The following is a 26,760-nucleotide window of genomic DNA, read 5'->3' as shown; positions in this document are numbered from 1 at the left end:
ACTTAAAAATATTTTTCTACTTTTGCCAAATTATCTACCACCCACAATTACCAGCTTGGCTTCCCCCCCCCCCCCGCTTTTGGTGCCTTATTACTGCACAATGAAGTGCCTTCCTGTGTTACTTAAAAACATTTAATGTTTGTATTTTATATGCTTTAGAGGGAAAGGCAAGGGAAAAAACCCCCAGAAGTGAAATTAAAGTTTTTATTAAACTCCCTGAGGGAAAACATAATAGATTCCACAGCTTATTTGGTATAAAGTTCTAAAATAATTGGCTAGATGGTCTTCACTTTGAGAGTATAAATTAAGATGTAGAAATGATCCTAAAGTCTAGTAAATTAGTTGAAAATAAGATCAAATGGGGCGCATGGGTGGCTCAGTTGGTTAAGGGTCTGCCTTCAGCTTAGGTCCATGATCCAGGGTCCTGGGATCTAGAGGCCCCCTCCTGCCCGGCCCCCCGCCCCTGCTCAGCAGGGAGCCTGCTTCTCCTTCTCCCTCTCCGTCTACTTGTGCACGTGGGTGCTCTCTCTCTCTCTCTCTTTCTCACAATAAATAAAATCTTAAAAAAATTATTAAAAAATCAGATTAATTAAATGAAGTAAAGTTTAGTCAAGAAAATGGCTGGCATTTTCCTGTTAATCCTTACCTGAATCCTTTAAGGTAGGAAATAGTGTTAGCCTATTTTACACATAACAAAAACTGCATCTAGAGATGTTTAGTAACACCATGGATACAAAGTTGGTAAGAACAGGTGTGAAACTTTACCTCAGACATTAGGATGATTATAGTTTTAGTTATGCCTAATAAGAGGATGGGCATTTTTTATTCAGCTGTGAAAACACCATGTGAAAGTGCAGTGGGGCAAAAGGATAGCTTCTTAAGAGTTAGAAATTTGATTGCTGTGTATCAGTAGTGGTCTCGCCTCAGATAAGTTACATTGTTTTATGTAGCTGTATGTGAAGATCCAAAAATCACCTCTCGTTCATATAAGAAAAGCCTAAATGCTCAAATCGCCTTGCCAAGTAAATAGGACGCAAACACTTAAGTACCAGATGCTGTGCTAGAATAGATTCGAGTCTGTCGCACCCTGGGTAAAAGCTTTCCTCTTCCTTTGTGGTTTGTACATACTTTCTTACAAGCTGTTGGTTTGTGGTCCCCAAACTAACAGAAGACTTCAGGGAGAAAATAATTTCGGTATCAGAAACAGAACTGGTGGTACTGGCACTTATTACATCCCCGTCTGAGTTTAGGTGTGTTTATAGCCCTAAGAAATTGATGTCAAGATTTCTTCCCAACAAAGATATTGGGGACCTAAGGATATGTTAGAGAATGAGAACGAAGACTCATTCTCTAGAAAAACAGACATGCAAGACATTTGCATCTTAGGAGTTCTGACTATCTGAAGCTGATCCTTGCTGCCTGAAAGGATTGACTTTAGAATTGTGTTCACTGCTGTTCAGACACCATCAAACAGTGCTTACAATTAACATGTTAACATGCACGTGATGAAATTACTTGGTAGTGTGATTTTAATTTTATGTGAAGGAATCTGAGTGTAGCAGGTTTAGCTTTAAGATGTTTAGCCCAGGAGGATTAAATCACAGTGATTTCTAAGTCTACATGAAAAACAGGGTTATGTTGACCCTTGTTTTATTAGAAACTGAGAATTGTAAAGATTTGTGTTCTCTACCAGTGCTCTTCAAACTGGGTCTGGACCAGTTTTAAAATCCATGTTATGAGTCTGACCAGCATTAAAACAAATGAAATAGACCAGAGTAGGGGGAAAATATCATTATGTATCACATAATATAAGGTTAAACATTTAGTGAAACTTTGGCTTAAGTGTGTGTATGTATATATTTATATATGCATGCACGTATACATACATAATATTTCTTAATGTGTGATGTGTTTTTTAAAAAGTTAGCCACAGCTCTGTACCTATCTGCTTGTGTGGTAATTTGGGCATCTGAATTACTCATATTTTTGTGGGTTTTGAGGGCAGGAGGTAGATGAATGGCTTCAAGAGTTAGGGTGCAAGAGTAAAGGAGCAGCTGGTCTTTGAATCTTTAGTGATTAAGTGAAGTTGAGGTGGAAATTTACCTATTCAGTGTTTTTGGGTAGTTAAGGCTGAATTTGTTTTGTGAAGCTTTTGAAAGCTCGTATAACCAGAGGGAGATGTGTATGTTGTATATTTATAGTTGCATTTACTGGACTTGTCCATAGTCCAGCAAATATAACCTCAAATGACATGTAATGTTAAGCTATCTGATAGAACACCTTTCTGATCTAAGACTGAAAGGTCTGTTTTAAATAATGTCAGCTTAAAAAAAAAATAATCTCAGCTATTCTGGTGCTGCTTAGAACAATCATTTGAGTTTATACCTAAATGTATAATCTGTTTATACCTAAAATGGGACCAATAAAAAATGAAGGGCTTTGGGATTTTGGTGGGGAGGTGGTTAGTAGGTTTTTGTTTTTATTTTTTAATATGGAATAGAGTTCAGGAAAGGTCATATATACAAACACTAGGTGGTGTTTCAGTGTAAGAAACTGAATCATAGACATTAAGTGTTAATGTCTTCTTTTTTTCTTTGATTTCTTTCCAAGGTTTGGGCCCCATGGGATCCCTGTGACAGTGTTTCCCAAAAGGGAATATAAGGAGAAACCTGAAGCCATGCAGCTCCAAAGTAATACATTCCAAGAAGGGACAGAAGTCAAGCGTGAAGTGAATGGTGCTGTTCCCGATGACCCTTCTCCCATCTCTCCTCCCGAGCGGGGCTTGGCTGAAAGCCTGTGGACTTCCAAACCACCGCCTCTCTTCCATGAAGGAGCACCTTACCCTCCCCCTTTGTTTATCAGGGACACCTATAACCAGTCAATACCTCAGCCACCGCCTCGGAAAATTAAGCGACCCAAACGAAAAATGTACAGGGAAGAACCTACTTCAATAATGAATGCTATTAAACTGCGACCCAGGCAAGTCCTGTGTGACAAATGTAAAAACAGTGTTGTTGCGGAGAAAAAGGAAATTAGAAAAGGTAGTAGTGCAAGTGACTCTTCTAAATATGAAGACAAAAAACGGAAAAACGAAAGTGTAACTACTGTGAACAAAAAACTGAAAACTGACCATAAAGTGGATGGGAAAAACCAAAACGAAAGCCAGAAAAGAAATGCTGTGGTGAAGGTTTCCAATATTGCTCACAGCAGAGGCAGAGTAGTCAAAGTTTCTGCTCAGGCAAATACATCAAAAGCTCAGTTAAGTACTAAAAAAGTGCTCCAGAGTAAGAACATGGATCATGCAAAAGCTCGGGAAGTGTTGAAAATTGCCAAAGAAAAGGCACAAAAGAAGCAAAGTGAAACCTCTACATCCAAAAATGCACATTCAAAGGTCCATTTCACACGTCGCTATCAGAGTCCTAGCTCAGGTTCCCTTCCACCCCGGGTTCGTTTAAAACCACAAAGGTACAGGAATGAAGAAAATGACTCTTCTTTGAAGACAGGACTTGAGAAAATGCGGAGTGGCAAGATGGCACCCAAGCCCCAGTCTCGCTGCACCTCTACCCGCTCAGCAGGTGAGGCCCCTTCAGAAAATCAGAGTCCCTCAAAAGGCCCTGAAGAGGCCAACAGTGAGGTTCAGGACACCAATGAAGTGCTTGTGCCTGGTGAGCAGGATGAACCACAGACACTGGGCAAAAAGGGCAGCAAAAGCAATATCTCTGTTTACATGACCCTAAATCAAAAGAAATCTGACTCTTCCAGTGCTTCAGTGTGTAGCATTGATAGCACAGATGATTTGAAATCCTCCAACTCTGAGTGTAGTTCTTCCGAAAGCTTTGATTTTCCTCCAGGCAGTATGCATGCACCTTCCACCTCCTCCACTTCCTCCTCTTCAAAGGAAGAGAAAAAGCTCAGTAATTCCTTGAAAATGAAAGTCTTTTCCAAAAACGTCTCTAAATGCGTCACACCAGATGGCAGGACCATATGTGTAGGGGACATTGTTTGGGCCAAGATCTATGGCTTCCCTTGGTGGCCAGCCCGTATTCTCACTATAACTGTGAGCCGGAAAGATAACGGCCTTTTAGTCCGACAGGAGGCCCGTATTTCGTGGTTTGGGTCTCCAACAACCTCTTTTCTTGCTCTTTCGCAACTCTCCCCCTTTTTAGAAAACTTCCAGTCACGCTTTAATAAGAAGAGAAAGGGCCTGTACCGCAAGGCCGTCACAGAGGCGGCTAGGGCTGCCAAGCAGCTGACCCCTGAAGTGCGGGCTCTGTTGACACAGTTTGAAACGTGAACATGGACAGTAAGGTAGGCAAGAACCACTGGAAGGCACCGCAGATTTCCTAGTCTAGTTAGGAGTAACTTCTACGAAATAGCTTGGCCAAATCGGAGAGAGGAATTGTACTCAGTTGGCTGCTTTTTTATACTTACCTTATAGCCATTTTTAGACTGAGAAGCTTAAACTGAACAAGCAATCAAATTTTGTCTTAAGGAAGTGAGATTTTAGCAGTATTTTTCAGTTTTGAAGTCAAACCATCCCAAGGCATAGGAGCCATAGCCTCAACTGAAAATGAATTTTTGCAGGGACTGTTAATTGCCATTTGTACCTAGTACTGTGTGTATGTGTGTATATTTATATATATGCACATGTACGTATATGTGTGTATATGCAATACATACATATATATAACATAGCTTGTCACTATGTGACATAGGTTGCATATTTGGGATTGCAGTAAGGGCTGGGTGAGCTGGGTTGGGGGTGGGGATGGGGAATAGTGTGGATATTTAATGACTACTTGTTTTTTAATTAATGAATACTTAGCCCTTCTATGTGCACAATGGCGCAAGAGTTTGATACTTAGGTGTTTGACAAACTGAGATGCTTGCTATTCAGTTGTGGACTGGGGAAATAGCCCAGTATTTGGGGTTAAGACTTTTTAAGGCTGACAAGGGTTGAATCGTCACTCTTGTTTAATGGGGATTTAACAAAAACTTTCAAAATTCTGGTTTGGGAGTTTAGGTAGGTTTGTCTTTGGATATGTAAATAGTTGATTGCTAAATTTGGTCAGATTTCTCCTGACTGGCTGTTCCTAAATTCTTAGGATACGTCCTGGTAAATTACACTTTGTGAATTAATTGTCATATGTGTAATTGTTGCATTTTGGATGTACCTAATTTGATAATTTTAAAGAAATATTTCCGTTTAAGGTATCTGTTTGCAGGTCAGAAAATGAGAAAATGTAATTGTGTAATGCTCTGAAATGTAAAAAAAAAAAAAAAAGCTGTAAATAAAATCGACTAAATCCAAATTATTTGTGTGTGTTTCTCAAAAAGCTTTGAAAAATATCAAGATGGTAGAAAGTTATTCTTTGTAATAGTGTATAGAGGAGATGAAAATTATCAAACCTTTATTTTCCTATTTGTCCTATCAGAATATATTACCTGACCATAGATAAAATTCAAGTAAGTGATTAATCCATGTATTCTGAAAATGAGGTTTTATAGTGTAGAGGTCTGATAACGCTTCTAGATTTGAGACCCTCCTCCCGCCAATTTCTCATATATGTGTGGGTTTAATTTTCCTCATGTTTAGCCTTAATACTTCATCACATGGCTCTTTTTTTGTATTTGGGTAGTTACAACCAGTCTCTCTTTAGCCTGGTCTGCCTCAGGTATCCTTGCTTTTGGGGCTAGTAACTTAGATCACTGTTTTTCTACATGGTCCATCTGTCCCTCAGATTTGACTTACTTGCCATTTTTAGCTTTTTATTGTTAGTGGAAAAATAGATCTGATTGCCCGTGGAGGCAAGTTTATCCCAAGATTTTTCAAGTTGCTTTCATATTTTTTGTGTCTAACTACCTTTTGAATTTGATAAGAGTATCAATTTGACACGTTCGGAAACTTGAAAATTTTCAAGAGAGCAACTTTCTGTGTAATTCTAAGTAATCCAATTTGAAATGTCTTAGTTACCTATGGAATTAATGATGAAAAGATTAATGGAGATTAAAATCCATAATCTGTCAGCTTCTTTAAAGTTACGGACTTTTATGATTTATGTACTGATTTCTGCAAAAGCAAGTAGAATTTCATCTGGGGAACTCAGTCAATGCTTTTTGATTATAATAAACACACAATTAAAAAAAGTTTCACTTGAGTAGAACATATTCTTTCCTGCAAACAGAAACAACTATACTACTTTTAAAATTCTTTGATTATAACAGGTTGAAAGATGTTCACGGTGTGACTGAGGGGTTTTAAGGAAGTATCTTAAATTTTTGAGTACTGTTTCAGATTAATGAACTTGTTCAGATACTTTTGAAAGTTTAAAATCTAAGGTTCAGAAAGATTTAAGCGAGGCAGAGCAAAAAGTCACTTAAAATAATTTAATTCCAAGGCTTCATGTAATGATCCAGGTGAGTTTTATCTTAACAGTGGGTTTGACAGTGGATATTGCTAATAAGTCGAGTGCGTTGGCAAATGCACTCTGTTGGCATAAACCAAATTTGATTTGTTTCAGAAGCCCTGGTTGGGGGTGGGTGGCGGGAATAAAGTCATGATGAGTACAAAAATAACATTAAATTTTATGTAGTCCATACCACGGAGGGAAAGGTTCAAGCATAATCACAAATGTGCATGATCTCTATCATGCCAAATGATCCCTCCATTTTAAACCGGCATATTTCATCTGATGTTTCAGTAAGGAAAAATTTTAAAGAATTCCTTAATCTTAAAATACATACTAAACACTAAATCCAGTAGCTGCATATTTGTGTTTCCAATTTCAAATGGAAATTTTAAAATTTTGAGTAAAGTTGACATAATGTTACATTAGTTCAGGTGTACAATAATAGTGATTCAGCTTCTCTACATTATGCCAAATAGAAATTTCTTAAGCAGGTAAATTTATCCAGTATTTACTGCAGATGGAGGAGATAGAGTTGAATTGGATAGTTGCAGCTCTTTTCCTTTAAAGTGGTCAGAGGAGGCATTTACTCTGTATGGAGATAACCAAATGTGTTTTTTTTCCTTTTGCAGAGAGAAAACTAGGCTTAGGCCAAATCTCCAGCGATCTTAAAAAAAAAAAAAATGGGTAAAACAAAGGATTAGCAAGGGGAGAAACCAAGTGAAAGTAAGCTGTAACAGCCAGAGAGGTCTTTATTTCTAGAATTGCTCAGAAATTTAAAGCATCAGAGTATTTTTCTTAGTTTCCCAGAGTGTATTGAACAGAATGCTGACTGTTCATTTGAAAGGGATATCTTTTCGACTCATTTATAGATGTGGAACTAGATGTAAAAAAGATCAGTGAGATGGGGAAAGTAAAATTCATTAGTCTGCCCCATTTGCATGATTTGATGTATCCTACGTGGTTTTGATGGAAAATTCTATAAACAGTAATTTTAAATTAGTACTAAGTAGACAAGGATATAGATATGAAGACAGACTTCAGGCAGTATGAAAGTGCTGCTAAAATCAAATGTGTATCTTGTTAGTGGGTCTGAGCTTGTAATTTACAAAATACTGACTGGCACTGCTATTTTGAGCAGGTTGTACTTAATACTGGTTATGTTGAAGGAAAGATAACACATTTGCGTTCCTTTATATACATAGAGGATTCCTTTACATAGAATAACTGAATTGGGAATTGGAAATACAGGCATACCTCAGAGATACTGTGGGTTTGGTTCCAGACCACCACAATAAAGTGAATATCCCAATAAAGCGAGTCATGAATTTTTTGGTTTCCCAGTGCATATAAAAGTTATTTATATTGCAGTCTATGTGCAGTAGCATTGTGTCTAAAAAAAATAATGTATATACTTTAATTAAAAAAGAATTTTACTGCTAAAAAATCTAACCATCTGAGCTCTCAGTGGGTCGTAAATCTTTCCCTGGTGTGCAGTCTTGCCTCGATGCTGATGGCTGCTGACGGATCAGGGTGGTGGTTGCTGAAGGTTGGGGTGGCTGTGGCAGTTTCTTAAAGTAAGACAGTGGTGAAGTTTGCTGCATCGTTGACTCTGCTTTTCATGAACAATTTCTTCTTTGGCATGCAGTGTTGTTAGATGGCATTTACCCACAGAGGAACTTCTTTCAAAATGGTGTCAGTCCTCTCAAATTCTGCTGTTGCTTTTTATCAACTAAGTTGATGTAATATCCTAAATCTTGTTGTTTCAACAATCTTCACAGCATCTTCATCAGGAATAGATTCCATCTCAAGAAATACTTTCTTTGCTCATCCATAAGAAGCAACTCCCCATCTGTTAATGTTTTATCATGAGATGGCAGCAGTTCAGTCCCATCTTCAGGCTCCACTTCTAGTTCTCTTGTTATTTCTACCGCATCTGCAGTTACTTCCTCCACTGAAGTCTTGAACCTTCAATTTGTTTAAAAAAAACCAAAACAGTATCTGCGAAGCGTAGTAAAGTGAAGCACAATAAAACGAGGTATGCCTGTACCTTAAGAAATCTATAATTTGGATCTAAAATTAGATTTTTCCCTTTTAAATTGTGTTTTTTTCTGTGGTTTGTGCTGTATCAGTTCATTTTTGTTTAGTACTCCTAGCAGAGAAGGGACTGACAAAGGTCTAGAAAAGTTGATCAGATGTTTTGATTCAGGATATTGTTTTGATTTGGGCCCAGTGAAGGCCTCTGATAGGGAATTTGCCAGAGAGAATGAAGACCCTATTTCTAAGTTTGGTCAAATTTAGCGTTTGCCTTGAGATTGTATTAGTATGGTGGCTGCTAAGACCATCTCTAATTGAAATGCCCAATACACAGGCAGTTCAGAAAAGAAGAGGCTGGCACCATGCCATTTGCCAGGAGAGAATTAAACCACTAAGCTGAATGAGTTACTTTCACCTGGTTCTCAGTTAATAGGCTCTTCATATTCTGTACCTGCAGTTTACATACATCTGCAGTATGCCTTCACTCAGCAGAGTGCGGAGAATTAGAAAATGAAAGCCTTAGTAATTAATAGGCTCTATTGTGCTATTTTCAATAAAGGAATAGGAAGTTTATAGTCCCAGTGATACAGATGCGCTCTCTATTTTCAGTTTTCCAGGATGTCTTGGTTTCTCTACCATGGATAGTCAACACTAAGATCAGAAGAGAAACAGGGGCGCCTGGGTGGCTCAGTCGTTAAGCGTCTGCCTTCGACTCAGGTCATGGTCCCAGGGTCCTGGGATCGAGCCCCGCATCGGGCTCCCTGCTTGGCAGGAAGCCTGCTTCTCCCTCTCCCACTCCCCTGCTTGTGTTCCCTCTCTCGCTGTCTCTCTCTCTCTCTCTCTCTGTCAAATAAATAAAATAAATCTTTTTTTTAAAAAAAGAGAAACAGCTCAACTCTGTTTAATCTTTTTTTTTTTTTTTTTTTTTTAAGATTTATCAGACAGCGAGCACAAGCAGGGGGATCAGCAGGCAGAGGGAGAAAGAGGCTCCCTGCCAAGCAAGGAGCCCGATATGGGACTTGATCCTAGGACCCTGGGATCATGACCTGAGCCAAAGGCCGACGCTTAACCCACTGAGCCACCCAGGCGTCTCTCTTTGTTTAGTCTTTACTCAAGAGACTTAATATTTATAGACTCAACGATTTTTTTCCCTTTCGTTGTGACTTCAGGTGGAAATTTCTTCCTGTCATATTAATAGAACATTGTAATTTTTTTTTGTATTTTAAAGTGTTAAGTACACCTAATATACAATTTAACCATTTTAACCATTTTTTTTACAAAGTGTACAGTTCTGTAAGACATTCACATGTGTACCCGTCGTAATCCTTCCATCTGTAATTTGGATTTTGATAGAAATCTTTTAAATTTGGGCTGATATTGTTCTAGAAGGTATTTGGAAATGAAGTCACAGGAGTGTTTTTCTTAGTCAAGCACGGTGATTGGAACATACACCTGGGCTGCCTGGTTTCCAGGCATTCCTGCGTAATCAACTTGCAGTCCTGTGCAATGCTAATGGCGCCCCATTTTTAAGAACAGTTTGTAACTGCCTCTTGGTAAAATTTTTAGGTGAGTTACTGTGATTATATTTGCCAATTAAAGTCTCTTACGAGTAGGTTTTAAGTTAAAACCATCCCCTCCCAGTGACAAAAACAATTGTTTTGGACAACTTTATGAATATGGAAACCACTTAAATTACTTTAGTAATGGAATTAATTAGCTTCCAAAACTTAAATTATTTATACACCACCATACTTTTTGTCATATTTTCAAATTTGTATATTGTTACTCACTTTTTATGTCAGTATAGTTAATGGCAAACAAATATTCCTTGACATACATACTGTTAAAATTCTCACATTATCTTGTGTACCACACTCTGGTAGGAAATGCTAAATTAATTTTTTTTAAAGATTTTATTTATTTGAGAGAGCAAGCACAGAGAGTGAGAGGGAGAAGCCGGCCCCCCCACCCCCAGTAGACAGCCCGACTCGGGGCGTGAGCCCAGGACCCTGAAATCATGACCTGAGCCGAAGGCAGACGCCCAGCCGGCTGAGCCACCCAGGCGCCCCTAAATTAATTTTTTTAAAAAAACTTAGAGCATGAGTGGGAAGGGCAGAGGGAAAGGAGAGAGAATCTCAAGCAGACTCCATGCTGAGCGCAGAGCCCAACTTGGGGCTTGATCTCATGACCCTGAGATCACAACCTGAGCCGAAACCAAGTTGGAAGCTTAACCAACTGTGCCATACACGTGCACACCTTAAATTATTTTTATATCATGTCTTTAAATCCATCTTGGGATGGATTGAGTCAAATTTTAATGCATCTAATCTCTGGAAAAAAAGTAATGGCTGAACTTGAATTTTTCTTATAGATTCCTGTTATTCTGGCACAAATTAAGATTGGTTATGGGGAGGTGTAAAGGAAAAGAGATGCAGACTCAAAAAAATTATAAGGATTTATCAAAATGCCAAATTTCTGAGTCAAATTCTTATTTTTCCACCGAATAAATTAGATGGCTTGTAATATATGTTGTCTAACTTACAGGCCTTCTATTGGACACTTTTATATTTGTACAATAATTTCTTAAAACTTTGATGTTGAAAAAGATCAGTTAAAAAATACCTGGTCTTAAAACTTGGTTTATTTTTTTTTAAAAAAAGCAGGTATGTATGTATGTATGTATGTATGTATCTTTCTGTCTTAGAGAGAGAGCACAAGCAGGGGGAGCGGCAGGCAGAGGGTGGAGCAGACTCCCCGCTGAGCAGGGAGCCCAATGTGGGACTCGATCCCAGGACCCTGGGATCATGACCTGAGGCGAAGGCAGATGCTTAAAGACTGAGCCACCCAGGCATCCCTTAAAACTTGATTTAAGTGTGAATTAAAATTTTCCTCGAATTCCTGATAGTTCTATAAGGCCCCATTAAAAGTAACTTGAAAACATGGCTGTAATATAAATATGGAATCTTCCTTGTATCATAAGAATGTGACAGGTAGCTTTTTTATTGACTTAGAAATCTAAGTCTTAACCAGAAATTATGATTTGAAACTCATAATTTTTTCTATCCTAGTGCCTGTATCTAGAAGGAAAACCACATATGCCATAGCTAAAGCTGTTATCACACTTTCCCCCTTTTCATTTAAACTAAAAACTTGTAATTATAATATATATCAAGTTTTAGCAAAGGCATTTTAAAAAAGCAATGTGTAAGATAACTTTGTAACTCCAGTGTCCCTCATTAGTTCTCTCCAGCACAGATTCACTTAAAAGTTATTGAAAAAGGAGGTGCCTGGGTGGTTCAGTCGGTTAAGCGTCTGCCTTCAGCTCAGGTCATGATCCCAGGGTCCTGGGATCGAGCCCCGAATCAGGCTCCCGGTTCAGCAGGGAGCCTGCTTCTCCCTCTCCCTCTGCTGCTCTCCCTGTTTGTACTCTCTCTCTCTGTCAAATAAATAAATAAAACCTTAAAAAAAAAAGTTACTGAAAAAGCCTAGAAGGGATATAATTTTTCCTCAGTAAAACAAGAGTTTTTTGCTTGCTTGGGGAGAATGTTTTTGGAGGAATGTCAGGGTTCTTTTGAGTGTAAAATACAGAAATGGATACTTAGGAGTATATAACTTAACAGTGACCAGCAGTGCTCCATACTAGGCTTTTATTGAGCAAAGAATCATTTTTTTTTTTTAAGATTTATTTTTAATTAATCTCCACACCCAGCGTGGGGCTCGAACTCACAACCCTGAGATCAAAAGTTGCACACTCCACCGACTGAGCCAGCCAGGCACCCTGAGCAAAGAATCATTCTCACTTTTCAGGCACATGATTGAAAGTACAGGGTCTTGAGCCAGATTTCTTCCTAGATTCAAAGGAAGACTTGGATCTGACTCCTACAAGCTAGCTGTGTGATCTTGGGTTACCTCAGTGTCCTCCTCTGTGATATGGGGAGAATAATAGTACCTCATAAGGTAATTGTGAGAACTTAAATATTTAAAGCAGTACAGTGCCTAGCATAAGACCTAGAGAAATAACTTGCTATCGTTGCCACAACCACCACTTTCTGTGTATGGCATAGGAATTTCCTCCTGGTGGCTTTCGAAATTATCTTTGTGCAACATATACACCTTATAAATGAAAAGTGTTATAATGTATTCTTATCTGAGATTACAATAATCATAGTATGATTGTCCGTAAACATCTAGAAGGCGGCATTAACTATATTCAACAGGCATTTGTGGAGGGTGCTGGGTTGGGGGTCATGGGGATTACAGTGAAGGGAGAACTGCATTCACCTCCTCTTTCAACTCTTGCCTCATTCATTTATGTATTGCATAAACTCCAGTCTATTCCTCTCCCGTTTCTACTCTCCCTTATGCCAAGCACAGGGCCTGACAAAGGAGAAATGATGTCTACCTGTGAATGAATGAGGAAGAGTAACTCTGGTTCAGAGAGTTACGTACTAACGACCAGTTGCCATCCCAGAAGCCTGGCACATCCCAAATCCTTTCAGAGAGGCATGAGAAGTATCTGCGCTGGTGGGGCTCAGTGGAGTAGAGGTCCTCTTAGGAGAGCTTTACAAAGGTATTAGAGGCACAAAGCTATGCCTGTCAGCCTTTCAGTTGCATCAATTAGCCGATTTGCACAAATGCCGTATTCCCATGGGACCCTGGTGTTTTAATATTTTTTGCCAAGTGATGAAAAAATGGATATTAAGTTGAACATTGCTTTTTATTTTTTATTGCTACTGGTATGATTGAGTAGATTGTTTCCACATTTTAGGAGGGAAATACACATTCTAAGGCCTTGATCTTTGTGCATTGTGGCCGTATTTTCCAGAAGGTAGTCCTCTTTATCCATTGCTCATTTTTTAGATGCTGTTAATTACAAACCTATGATTGCCACCCCCACTTTAGCTTTTATCAAGGAATCCGGCTGGGAGGGGCATCTTGGTAGGCTGGGAAGAACTATTAAAACCTTATTGGAATAACTGGTTAGAAAAATAGCACCAAGGCTAGAAAACCAGAATGAGAAGAACGAGGCACTGTGCTTTTCCTGTTCATGTTGCATGATACTACACTGTATTAGGGAAAACTTAGTGTTCAGCAAGGTAACTGGTACATGTCTATAATCTTATATAATCTTAACTCTTTAGTTTTTAATGCTGAACTTTCCTCTAAGAGCATGACCTCCTTCCTTTTTTTTAAAGATTTATTTTTAAAGATTTTATTCATTTGAGAGCGAGCAAGAGAGAGAGAATACAAGTGGGGTGAGAGGCAGGGGGAGAAGCAGACTCTGCTGAGCGGGGGAGCCCAATGTGGGGCTTGATACCCGGACCCTGGCATCATGACCTGAGCCAAAGGCAGATGCTTAACTGACTGAGCCACCGAGGCGCTCCCAAAGAAGAGATACAGAATGATTGTTGAAACCTAACAAGTTTTACTTATGGAGGGAGAGGTTCAAAGTTAAATTGTTTCATGCACTTGGATTACTTTTTTTTCTTCTGTGATTGCTGTTGGATTACAGTTAATAGTATATTTAGGCATATAAGATATACTTACATAGTATATCTAAGTTTTCCCATGAACAAAAGGGTGAATAATCTCATTAAGTCTCATTTAAGAAAATTGTTCTCCTTTGAGTTAAAATTCAGAAGTAATTATTTTTATAGATCATGTGTATGAGATTTCTTTCTCAATGTCAGAAAAGCCTTTTTAAAAAGTTTTGATTTTATGTTACTGTTTCTGATGTACTTTAGTATTCTAAAAATCATTCATTGTAAGGACTGAAAATCCCCTAAATCAATGATCCCAGAGTTGACTACCCTGATGTGATGAATTGTTTATACTTAAAATAGGGGAGTAAGAAGACAAGCAAATATGTTAAAAATAAGGCTTAAAACAGCAGTCTTTCATTTGAATTATTCTTTGTATTTGAAGTCTCTGTTCCGAAAGCCCAAGTGAGAAAGCTTATCTTGTCAAACTTACTTCAAGCAGGTACTGACTCACACAGGAAGGTCAGGTCCTAAGTTAGTGTGCAAAGGAGAGGAGGCGTCAGGTAGTTTTTGGTCATTCTGCAAAATAGGGTCTTTGAGCTCACTGATGCAATAACGTGGACAAGGATGACAACTTCAGCTCTCGCCGTATACTGAGAAGATAGGACTACTCCAACCCTCAGTTAGTAGTAGGCTAGGAGAAGTTTTTTAGCTGGAACATTACGTGGGAGTTAGCCGCTCAGTGTGGGCGTCCCAAGGCATGTCGCTGCTGAACGGACTGGTGCCGGAGAGTGCCCTCTCCTGGCCAGCGCTGGTGTGTACACACACCTCACGTCTCTTCGTACCCAAGCTTCACTTTCTGTGAAGTCAGCAAGTTACCTAGAATAATTATGAAAATTCAACTGAATTTTGGTCTTATTTTTAAGATTTTTTTGTAAAGTGGATTTAAAAGAACTCAAATGACTGCTCTACTTTTGTTAACTTGGTTTTTTCTACCATAGGTCTCAACAAATGGCAGCTATTACATCAGACAGTGACGAGTCCTGCTGCTCCCTTACAGTGTCTGACAGACCACTGTGGATTCAGACTGGGAGCATTGAAGTTAACAGTGAGACGGGCAGGTCTGTCTGTGTTAAGCCCTGCCACAAAGTGAAGAGGGCGTCATGTCATCACTTAATCATTCTGAAGTAGATCAGGCTAGACCTCAAAGAATTCATTCGTTCTTTTTCTGTAGTCTTCATTGACCTTGGTAGCTGGGTGTACCTCATGTAGGTGACAATTTTAACGAGTGACAATAACTTTCAGTTGTGCTAAGAAAAGTAGAGCTAGCCTCCTGTGAGCTTCTCTGAAAGGAGTTTCTCCTAGGGTGCTAAAAGTTGGCTATCAGGTTGTAGAATTATGTCACATAGCAACTGAGTCACCGTGGGAAGTCAAATAGTGGATTTCTTGTCTTTTCCCTATCTCAGTCTTTGTCACTTTTATATCCACTTCTTAGTCATTCTTAATGTGTATATATAAGATTACATATATCCATATGAACATATATATATATATTTTTGTTTTCTTAGTGAATTAACCTCAAAACCATTGTCATTTACATCAGGAAAGTCTAAACTCAGAGGGGCTGTAATCTTTACATTTATTGAGACCTCTTTGGATAGCGCCTTAAAGGCTTATTTTGGGCTCTTACACAGCTGGAAAGGTTTAAGGTTTCTGTTGTGCTGCTGTTTAACTTCTCTCTTTTTGCTTCCTTGAATTAAGGCTATTTAACCCTGTGGTGGTTGCGGCTAGCGAAGAGCCATGATCGGGCCGTGGCTTTGCACGGGAGCTGTCATTTGCAAGCTGGGTCAGAATGGCACAGTTGGGATCGGAGATTGAGGCTGGGAGGTTCTGGACGCGGAGCTGTACTGTAGGGATGGCAGCGACGCTGATGGTGATTTCTTGAGGGAATGGTGTGTTAGTTTTCTGCACCTCTCATAGGAATAGTAAGACCTGCTTCAACCCTGGGCTTGCTTGTCCACTTGAATAGGCCTAAGGTTGAAGCCAAATACTGAGTCATAAATAGAAGGAAATGGAATTGTGCATGGGATTGGCTGTTTACCTTTTTTTCTTCCTCTTTCAGTTTACTTCCCAAGTTTTGTGTGGGTCTAAAGAGTATTACAATACTAGTTTGAAAAAATAAACGTTTCTTAGTTCAATGTCAAATTTAAAGGTGTTAATCATTGTTTCTTCAGAAGCGAAGACTATTCACCTTCTATTCTGATGTGTGGGGTACTTACAGCTAGAAGCCACTGTTCATTGCTTGAGAAAAACGTGATAGAATGCCCTGTTACTGTGTTTTATAGGCCTCGATCCAGTAAGTCAGGGAGGCAACCCAGGAAGCTAACAGGAGATCAAGAGTTCTAGCAAAGAATGGCAAAGATTCCTACTTTGAAATGTTTGGAAGTTAAATATTGGGAAGGATGAGGGTGGTTTTTCTTTTTCCCTTTTTGCATTCTGTGTTTATTTTGTCAGTTGTTATTCCACTGAACACGCCACAGATCTTTGGTTTGGTTTAAAAATACATTGGACAAAAAAAAAAAAATCATCATTCTCTCCACGATCACTTCTTTTGGAATTTGAGCTCTTATTGGTACTTAGTCTACTGGGTCCGAGAGGCATTAACCAAGGATGATAGAGGATTGCAGTGGGGTTTTTACCACTTGGTATTAAAGGGAAGTCGATAATGTTGGGCAGAAATTCCGGTCATGCTGGCAGTAATTTTTCTAAGCCTTACCCTCTATAAATGTTTTGCTCAGTCTTGCTTCTTGTTGGAGGTTTGGTAAAGAGAGCCTCTGCTCATGATCTGGGGTGCTGGTGTAATACGGGACACTAGTCAGTCCACCTAGTGTAGAGAAGTTGTCTTCGAGTAGCAACATGGCGCTCTGGACGCCTTCTGATGTGCTGTGTGCACCTCTGGGAAGGCACCCTCCACCCCCCTCGTCTGCTCTTTGCGCATACGCAGATGGTACGGTCTGCAGCTGACCCGTGCCTAGCTTGGTTTTGGGTATGAATCGGCTTCCGTCTGTAGGCAGCCCGCGCGAGGAAGGCCACTGGTGCCTCCGACTGGCCCACGGCAGGCAGCGGCGTGGACTTCCAAAGGTTAACATGGATGCCGGCGAAGGGGCAGCATAGAGAATGAAGCTAAACGCCCTCCCACCCTTCCCCCAATAGGCAAATATTCATCAACAAGGATTTTTAAAAATCTACTCAAGTGCAGACTGACTCTGTGAAGGTGACAACAGTTTTATGTTGGAATTTGGCCAGATGTACTTTGGAAATACAATGAATGCTTCTGCTGGTTTAGAGTGGAAGTAAATGGTTTTTTCAAGTGTCAGTTAAGTTTAGCTGATTTAAAAGAAGTAAGTGTGACCCCATAATCTACATAGGGCTGAATTTAAACAACGAGGACATCATTTTTCTCTTATTTACTTGTGCTTAACTACATTTTCTTCCTTTTCTTTACTGTATTTCAGCACAAAGACATTAGCAGGCTGCTGGTTTCACGGACCCGTCCCACAATGACCCCACACCAGAGCATCAGGACTGAATGACATTGGAGACTCAGATTTTTAAAGCTGCACTAAGAAGTAAATGTTAAGGCAGTGGTTAAAACCGAAGTCTATAAAGGGGCACTTGCAAATTGTGCCGTATTAAACCGAAGAAAAGGTATTAGGGGAATATTTTATAAAAAATGAACTATTGCAATAAATTATGCATGAGAGGAGGAGAAAAGTGATATGAAACACGCAAAGAACTCACTTGAATTTTATATATATGAAGAATCACTGACCGTAACTTTTTCTGAATGTGAAGTTCTTTCAGTACAGTTTGGACAGGCCTAAAAGGCATGGGATGATGACAGAGACGCTGAATTAATTATTTTTTAAACTAAAACTGTGCTTTCTCCAAGGTTTTGTTAATCAGTTCAGATATGAGCAAAGGCATTTCTAAGATGGCTCTCCTGTGACACAGCAAGAGTCACGGCTGCCCGGGCAAGGCCAAGGTCTCCTTCAGGGTACCAGTGGAAACAACAGGAAAGATGCTCTAACATCCTACTGAAAGGATGGCAAAGTGCCCCACCCCACCCCGCAAAGAGAATTTGGATCTTTTCTTTCTTCAATAAAACAGGGCTGTATTATCTTGAATATACGTTTGCTTGTTAGAACATATTAAGATGTATTTATTTGCCACCAGTATTTAACATTTTGTGCACATTTTCATAACTGCATTCTTACCTTTTAAATTCTGACTCAAAGTGGATAGGCTAGTGTTGACCTTAGAGTGAAAATTTTTACTCTAAGAGCTACTTCTTAATTCTACTGAGGTGGAAAGGCTTTTTCCCTGAATTTTGATGTGGACCTCTCTCATGGAGAGCCCCTGCTAAGTGCAAGCCAGGTGTCAGGTGGGACTTGACCCTGGGAACAAGCAGTAGGAACAGACCCATAAAGAGCTTTCATGCATGGAACATGAATTCTTATTAATGGAGACCATAATGTTTTTCTTGTCTTTGGAAAATACATATTATGAAAAACCTTAATTTTTCTTTTTAATGAATGGAGAAAACTTTCATGAGAAAACCAGATGGACCTATTAGTACTACATTTTTAAGGCATTTTATATTTGATGGTGCAGTACTTTTAATAATAAAACAAGTTTTTTAGTGGCAATACTGATTTATTTTTTAAACCAGAAAGATAATCCATATTGATTACTTAATACAAAAAAAGGGGGGAAAATGCCAAAAAATAAAATACAAAATTCATTTGAAGCAACGTTAACAGATAACTGAGCATTTGGCTCAAGTGTTTAAACTTTCCATAATCTTACTGTATAGGTTTGGGATTTCTTAATAACCCCACACTCAGGATTAAGAAAAGGTTCTGAGAGCTGGAGAACATTTGATATATCTGACTAGGACTGGTTTTATAACTCAAGAAGAGAAGGAAGACAGTCTTCGAGTGAGCTTAATACAAATTCTAATTGCACTGCAAGTAATTAAAAGTTTGGAGCGCATTCTAAAGTCTTTTTGGAAATCTTCATGAAGTCATTATACACATTTGATCAAATCTGAAAAGGTCAGCTCAGGACCTGGAGCAGCAGGGAGTGCTACAGATTATGTGTACTCCACGGCCCCTCTCCCTCCCGGCCTAGGGCTTGGGTGGGGTGCGTCTTGCTCCTTCTGAGGTTGAACACCAGCAGTACAGGCTCACTCAAGAACCAGGTAACTCCACGCCATGGCGGACTGTACAATACTTTGCGCAGAGTGATGGGAATGACCAAGAAATAATACAAAGGCAAAATCTGATCTCTCCCAATTCTTTTAAGTATCTAATATTTTTTCTCATGACAAAATTCTCAAAGGTGTTTTGTTATAAACCACATTTTCATTTTTTAATAAATGAAATTTGGTGGTACTTAAAATCTAGACATACCATGTTGCTATTTCACTTTTCATTGCTTTAGTTGCTTAATATTTAAGCTCTGCTTCATGCTACCTTTGTATTTCAAATCTTCACAAGCCTCTTTCATTCTGTAGACTTGAATGACAAAAGTTGTTTCTCATCTAAAGTATGCTAAGACTTAAATGTTAAAGAATGTTGTGTAACATTTATCCAATAAAGTCTTGATTTTTTAAAATTTAGTTATTTCAAAACTTTTGTTTACTTTTTAGGAATTAGGTTTTTAAAGGTTATTTTTTATATATTAAAGATTCAACCACTAGTTCTTTAAGGAGCTGTTTTAAGTACATTGCTTCCTTAGGAGAACAGCCTGTTTTTCTTTAATCATTGGGAGATTTTTATGGGACCCTCTATGATCAAGGAATAGAGGAAGGGTGAAGAGTTTAATTAGGATCCTGTGCACAAACATGACTGTTTTCTGATGGAAACAAATATGCTACCCTTCAGAGTTGGATGTAACTGAGCAAATATCTACTCGTAGGTTTGTTTTAGTTTCAAGAAGTCCTGCCTTTATGGATAAATGGTTGCTTCTTTAAAAGCCCAGCATGTCTGATGTGTGTGACCAGAAACACTCCGTTGTCAGGAAAAAATGAGCCTCTTAAAACCTACCAGATAGCTGAGATTATTTTTAGACTGACCCAGAAACTTAGGTTAGTGTGCCTCCCTCGCACCCCCATTTGAGTAAAGCAATCCTTCTGAAGGCTGCCTGTTATTCCAGAGTATACATGGAGTCTTTACTCTCAAATGTACTCTCATTTCAGTTTATCTGGGTATAAAAAGGAGGCCACAGGAGTCTGGCTCTGTTAGTATCTTTTTCCCCCCCTCAAGTTTCCTAGTAATGAAAATGGTACTAGAGAGAACCAAGGTAAACAAGCCATGTGCACATTATTGGGAAGGCCTCCACATGACACCCACCCCGCGCCGATACACTCCCGATCATGTTACGTACGTGTGTCGCTATGCTTATAGACACACCTCCTAACAGGAGACGGAGTGAGTGACAAGACCCGTGGCTACAACTTAGGATCTTTCTGGTGCTGTCTTCATGTAAGGAAATCGAAGATTGGATTCATGCCCCGAAATAATGTATGGAATGTACCAGTTCCTTCCTGGACATGCTGGGTACGTCACTGCAAATATGCACTATAGAAAAAAGTAAGCTGTTTTCCTGCTTTTATACCTGATAACTCATTTCTCCTTTTTCAAGTAATGATTCTGACTCCTCCCTCAGTGCTTTGTATAGAGCACACTGTGTATCTTTAAGCATACCTTTCTCTAGTGATGACCATCACAGTGAAATTTCATGGCCTAACTCCTTTGCTCGGATATCAAGAAGGCAATGAACCTGGAATGAAAGAATATACGTCAGGAATACTGTGCCAGAAGAAGAGCGAGCCGGCCAACCCCAGTGGCTAGGTCACCATACTTAAGAGTTAAGAATACTTGTAGGATTAGCCCCTTTCCTGATTTCCCTGTGACGCACATCTATCGAAGCAACCTTCTAACGCAAAGGAAGCCGAGTGAGCTGGTGATACTTAGGAGGAGGATGCTTCTATACAAACGACCTGCTTTCATCTACAGATGTGCATTCTGAGTTCTACCAGTTACCTTCCTGACACAAGCACACAGCCGCACTGGTCCAAGACGGGGAATTTGTTTACCTTGAGTGAAACAGTCTGCGATCTTCTGTTTCTGAATTCTAAGCTCAGTCAGTGCCTAACTCCTGTGGGCCCTGAGTGCACAGCTCAGACCTGTGGTCCAAAGGCGAACTGTACCAGCAGTGTGAAGTACCTCAGGGCGAAGGAGCGCCGGCTGTGGCACTGTCCTAGAACAAGCACAGCCGGGGCTTCAGGAAGACACAGAGCAGTGTCGTAGAAGACGGGGGTGGAGGGGATCCTTCACATATCTAAATGCAGCTTCTTTAACACCTGTGGAAAACGAGGCAGGCTGGAAACACTTGCAGCGCAAGCTGAAGCTCTAACTCTTGGTCTCTGATGCCAACTCTGCCAATGGCAGGATCTAATCCGAGTCACACAGCCCCGGGAAATTATCCGATCTGTCCTCCCAGTTAACTTCATGAAGCAAAGTTGCAAACAGTGTTGTTATTCTATTTTGGGGTAGTCAAACTCTCTCTACAAAACAATGTATATTTGAGACCAACTACCAGAGACGGTCCACCAAAGCCTGCATTCTCTGAAATGGAAACTGTTCTCTCCACTTTACTCCATTCCCTGGCTTCCCATTCCTGGCCTCCTTGAGGATTACTGTCTTTAGTCTGTTTGAAGACTTGACCCTTTGTGGATTTCAGACTTGCTACTTTGGGGAGTTGGAGGGCACTTGGGTGCTCAGGCGGTGTGAGGCGGCTGCCTAATGTGAGCCCCGGTGGAGCGCCTGCGGCAGAAATCCCACCCGGGGGAGCTGTACTCTCAGCAAGCTAGAGCTCTAGGAGCTGGGACTGAATCCTGGCCCTAAATTATTAGCTATGGGCTTCCTTGGCAGGGGGACGGCAGGCCATGCCATGCTTTAGCTAAGAGGGAAATGTGAGCTTCCAAAGTTTCCCCTTGAGTGAAAGGAAAAAGGTCAAGAGTCATATTTCTAGTTCTGGCCAAAAGAACTTAACTCCTGCATGATGGAGCTTATTCCTAGTTTGCAGACCTGAGAAGGTCAGAAAATGAGAAGATGGCAATATTCTTCTAAGTATTTCAAACATTTGTAAAGGCAGACTGGTATAACCAACAAACCCCGTGTATCCACCCCAAGCTTCACCAATTACCAGCTTGTAGCCAGGAGGACTGAAATGTTTTGTGCTTTGAAGTATGAGGCCATCCTCACTAGTTTTCATAAACTCATGATTTTGGTTTCTCTGATTGCCCCTTGAAGGGTTTGAAGCAACTGTTTTGAGGCTCTAGGGTGATTTTAGCTCCACCTCTTGGGCTGGCTGGTAGCAAGTAATCCATTTCTCATTATCAGGAGCATTACTGGGCTTGGTCTAGTGTGGACTCAGGGCAGCTCCTCAGAGAAGGAAGCAATTGGAAATTACCACCTCCTTTTTCTGTACAGCTCCCTGAAGCACAGATTTCCTAGCCCCTTCTGCCGTACTCTGCATATACTTCCTCATTAAAGAAAATGAAGGTGATAGAAGGACTAGGCTTGTTACTATCGCAGCACAGAGGGGGCAGGCTGAAAAGGGGTGGACACGTCTCCCTGAAACTGCTCCAGGATTTTACTAGGGTTTAGGGGTAGGTATCACGCACACAGTAATAAAAGTATTAGAGGAAGAGTTCAAGGCCTTAAGAAATAAGGGAGGGATGAGGTGAAAGGATCGCAGGACAAGTGATCACAGCAATAGGAACAACAGAACAAATGGAGCCGAGCTGGCGGTGACCCCTGGGCTGCAGGCCTACAGGCTGCACCCAAAACACGGAGCTCCTGCGGCTCAGCCCTGCCTTTCAGGCCAACAGTGAGCTTAAGGAAGAGCTCAGATACCACAGGAAGAGGGACAGAGGCTTAAGTCATGGATTTTCCCTGTCCTAGGCGGTTTCTCAGATTGGCACTCTGGTTTTAGAGGGTTACTGGACCCTTCCCTTTAAAGATCTTTCTTAAGGAGATTAAAGCAGCCATTCACTTGCATAGCTGTTCCCTTCCTCCTCGATCTCCTATCAATACCTTCCCCTTTGACATTCCAACTTTGGCCAAACCAGTTGTAAAAGACAGGATCTGCACGTCTGGTTAGCTCTTAGGATCAGACACACAACCCTTGCAAAGACATCTTCCAATCAGGTTTGCATTTAATACCTGCTGCCAGTTTCCCATCCCGCAGTAGTCTATTCAGAGAGTAAAATGCCTCCACAAAGTTCCTGTCTGATCTTTCTGAATCAGTCTGAATTCCAGCATGAGAGCCGTGTGAAACGTAATTCAGCAACAGTCTTAAGAGGCCAGCTCAGGGACCCACGGAGCACCAGAAATAATCACCAAGCCCAATATTTCCAAAAGCAGGTCCCTACCTTCAACGACACAAAATGTTGCAGGAAATAGGACTTTCGTCATTTATAGACTAAACGAACATTCATGCCTTTGATTATACCTGAGTAACTCTGAAGGTCCAATGTGTGAGGTCTTGACCTTTTACTGAAGCTCAAATGTAGGCCCAGTGCCGCAATGTTCAGGTCATTAGCTAGTAGGCTCGGCCACTCCCCAGCCTCCACATCTCAGCATGGTGTAATAGTCTCTATTCCTACAAGCACAATAACTTGTAATAAGATATGGCATTCTGGGGGGTGGGACAAGGAGCAAAAGGATACGGCGGAAGAACCCAGGGGCAGTGCTTGGGATGCAAGGCAAACCCGTATGGAAAGTATTGCTTAGAAAAAGAAGGGGATCTTAAGAATAGAATTTAACCATAATTCAGATCCATGATGTGAGGAAAAGGAACTAATCCACAGTGTACTCCCCATAGAAAAAGCACTAGACGAGCAGGACTTTGTTGCAGAAATAGTCCCAGTTTCCCAGGTGAAGCCCTCTGCAGGAGGCTCCGGTGGACAGAAGTCGCTCAAGTGAAAGCTGGAGGGTTGCTTAAGACACGGTGTGGAGATACAGAGAACACAAGATTCAGCGGAAATGTGATCTGGGAAGAAGGTGGAGAGGCTGAAACAAGAGGACAAGGTGGGGATTTCTGAAAGTCTCAGGACAAATCCTTGCATATATCTAAGATGCAAAAATGAAAATTTAAAGACCAGGAGACACAGGCTTACTAGCCAGGTGGAATGCTCAACATCTGAGGGCATTCTACGTGGCGGCACATGATGGGCTCGACCGGTTTAAAGTGATTCTTTTTACAAAGTGTCTAGGCTTTATGTGTACAAGTACTGGATTCACTGTTGAGAAATCCTAGCTGAGCCCTCTAAATTAGCCAGAACCTCACATCTACCCAAATAAAAACACTACTGTAGAAATTTAACTGGGACCATAAACTGCAGGGTGCTGAGGCTGTTCTGGGCAATACACAGGGAAGTCCAGATCAATACACTGGTCTTTGCTAGGTGAAACCAAGCTGTTGTCTTTCACTGCCTCCTACCACATTCTTTGGAAGGTGAAAAGTAGCACATAAACCTCCTAAGCTGACATTTCAATCACTTGCTGGGTCTTAAAATTTTGAGGAAAATGACTGGTTTCTAGTTATCTTGAGATAACAGATAATGGTTAGCAAAGGAGACATTTTAAAAACCAGGGACTGACCAAAGGGTACAGAATCTGGAGACTTCGGGATAGTGATGGTTATTCACACTGAGAACACTTCTTGTAGAATGCCTTTAATACCAATTAGGTTTCAAGTAGAGGAGTAGGTGTTGGTGCTATTAAGAAAATAAATATGGCCCTTACCTTCTAGGAGCTCATGGAGGCAGATAGGGGATAGTAGATCATAGTAATTAAATAAAATGTGTCTTACAGTCTTCAAGGAAATTCTAAAAGGAGATCCAAAATTATTTTGATCCATTGCAATATTATTGGAATAAGAATATAGGCAATATCAAACATTTCTATTCTATTCTCAAACATTTTCAAAAGGTTTGAATCTATTTTTTCTTCCAGATTTGTAAGTAGAGAAATAACTGTGGTTGGATTAAAAAAATACCCAAAACAACACTCTTTGCCTTAAGAAAATTGACATCTAGTTAGATTCCCTTCCTTTCCTTTCCAGATGCATTACTTGGCCCACTGTGAGATTTCAGTGTGGTGGAAATGGAGGTCGTGGTGGAGGAGGTGGAGGAGAAGGGAGAGGACAAGGGGGAAGGCATTGAGAAGCAAAACCTCTAGAGCCCGCAGCAAGGGTAGCGTGTTAAGGCAGGCTGCATGGAGGCAAACACGGCTATTTTCCCACTCCCTGGGGAGGGTCAGCGCCCCGACCTTGGCCGAGGTTCAGCTATTAAAAAGCTAAAAAACTTTCAGCTGGGTCTTAATCTGACAAAGTAGCTCTCAAAGTGTGGTCTGAGGGGTGCCTGGCTGGCTCAGTCTGTAGAGCATGTGACTCTTGATCTTGAGGTCGAGTTCAAGCCCCAGGTTGGGTGTAGAGCTTACATTAAGAAAACAAACAAGTAGTCTGAGGCTTCTCAGCAGTTCCTGAGACCCTTTCAGGTCTCCACGGGGTCAAAGCTATTTTCGCGACAACACTAAGGAGGCATCTGCTTTTCACACTGTCCCGCTGTCACGGGTAGGCGCGGTGCAGGATGTTCCAGACTCCAGGACATGATACTGTGACGACCTGAGTGCAGGAGCAGATCTAAGAATCTTGCTATATTCTATCAAGCCACACATGAAAGGGATTTGCAAAAATGTAGAATGATGTCATTCTTTCTGAAATGTTCTTGTTTTGGGAGGTGTTTTTCTAAAAATATTATTTATACTAATAGGAAATGTATTTGTTATTTTTAAAGACATTACCTAAATTTTTAAGAGAATCCTGTTTTAATTTCTCATCTGGTCAACATCAATGGATATAATCCACATAAACCAAAACACTCTTAAGCCTCCCTTGAGCGTGAAGGGGTCCCGAGCGGCGAAGAGCTGGGAGCTGCTGCCCCGGCACCGCCCGCCGCGCGGGACGCGCTTACCGCCGAGGCTCGTACAACTTCCGTGATTGTGCACACACACTTTTTTTTTGGAATATTAGATGCCAGATTTACCATCAAGATAGCAAAGCAAAAGTAACTACACTCCTTCTCCCTCTCCTTTCCCCTTGTTAATTCCATGAAGCATTTCATTTCACCATCTGGAAGACAGGCTCCGCGTACCAGAGTCAGGACCGCACACGCTTCCGCTACCTACCGACACTCTGGAAGGGGCTTCGGGGAGCAGATCACAGCGGCGGCGCATCCTTCCTGCTGGGAGGAGACCACCGCAACGTGACTCACACGATGAGACCTGCGCTTCCTTTCTAGAAAGGTGAAACCTGCACGTCACTGCCTTTGACACTCAAACCAGAGCAACCGGAAGCTTTTCACCAGTAATCATCAATGACTAGGAAAAAAATGCTAAACCTACCTTTGAAACCTCTGGGTTCAGGTAGCCTAAACGATGACGGTGTGTTCCAGGATTTACATACCACCATACCTGACGGAAGCTACTTTAGGTTGAACTGTTAAGACTGATGCTTGGGCAAAAACACTCATTTTATAATGATCTGCACAAACCTGAAGAAGCCCAAGACAGTTTGTGAGGTGGAGTTTCTGCGTTCTAGTACGTGGTAGAATAGTCACTTCTTCAAGATCATCTTCGAGGTGGCAACTAAGACTTTGGGCAGACTTGTGGACTCCGGTAACACTCAGCAACACTGCTCCC

General features: G+C 40.7%; 2 protein-coding genes across 10 annotated transcripts in view; one reads left to right on the top strand and one right to left on the bottom strand.

Annotated features, from left to right (window-relative positions):
• PWWP2A (PWWP domain containing 2A) overlaps window positions 1-19,607 on the top strand; it is a 35,539-nt gene extending 15,932 nt beyond the window's left edge. For 3 of the 8 annotated variants that reach the window (XM_078066808.1, XM_036103635.2, XM_078066809.1), the window contains one exon: window positions 2,611-5,818. In XM_078066808.1, the coding sequence (XP_077922934.1) occupies window positions 2,611-4,294 (1,684 nt within the window). In that variant the 3' untranslated portion in view covers window positions 4,295-5,818. Of the gene's footprint in view, window positions 1-2,610; window positions 5,819-14,925; window positions 15,046-15,685; window positions 15,877-17,439 lie in introns of those variants that run through there. The other 5 variants (XM_036103631.2, XM_036103634.2, XM_036103627.2 and 2 more) reach the window with 5 other exon arrangements.
• LOC144381088 (uncharacterized) lies at window positions 14,340-26,709 on the bottom strand. Of its 2 annotated transcripts, XM_078066814.1 has the most exons (9): window positions 26,464-26,709; window positions 26,248-26,356; window positions 24,805-24,887; window positions 23,824-24,049; window positions 23,510-23,659; window positions 21,087-21,353; window positions 20,695-20,770; window positions 17,726-17,804; window positions 14,340-14,803 (listed from the first exon to the last, which is right to left on the bottom strand). In XM_078066814.1, exons 1-5 carry the CDS (start codon window positions 26,528-26,530, stop codon window positions 23,596-23,598), a joined length of 549 nt encoding a protein of 182 aa, XP_077922940.1. In that variant the 5' UTR covers window positions 26,531-26,709; the 3' UTR covers window positions 14,340-14,803; window positions 17,726-17,804; window positions 20,695-20,770; window positions 21,087-21,353; window positions 23,510-23,595. The 2 variants fall into 2 exon arrangements, with proteins under 2 accessions (XP_077922940.1, XP_077922941.1); XM_078066815.1 differs by lacking the exon at window positions 21,087-21,353.
• Between the last annotated feature and the right edge of the window lie 51 nt (window positions 26,710-26,760).

This window comes from Halichoerus grypus, chromosome 2, assembly GCF_964656455.1.
Source record: "Halichoerus grypus chromosome 2, mHalGry1.hap1.1, whole genome shotgun sequence".
In the NCBI taxonomy this organism is placed as follows: Eukaryota; Metazoa; Chordata; class Mammalia; order Carnivora; family Phocidae; genus Halichoerus; species Halichoerus grypus.
The sequence above is the reverse complement of the archived record's forward strand: the minus strand, read 5'-3'. Positions and strand labels throughout refer to the sequence as shown.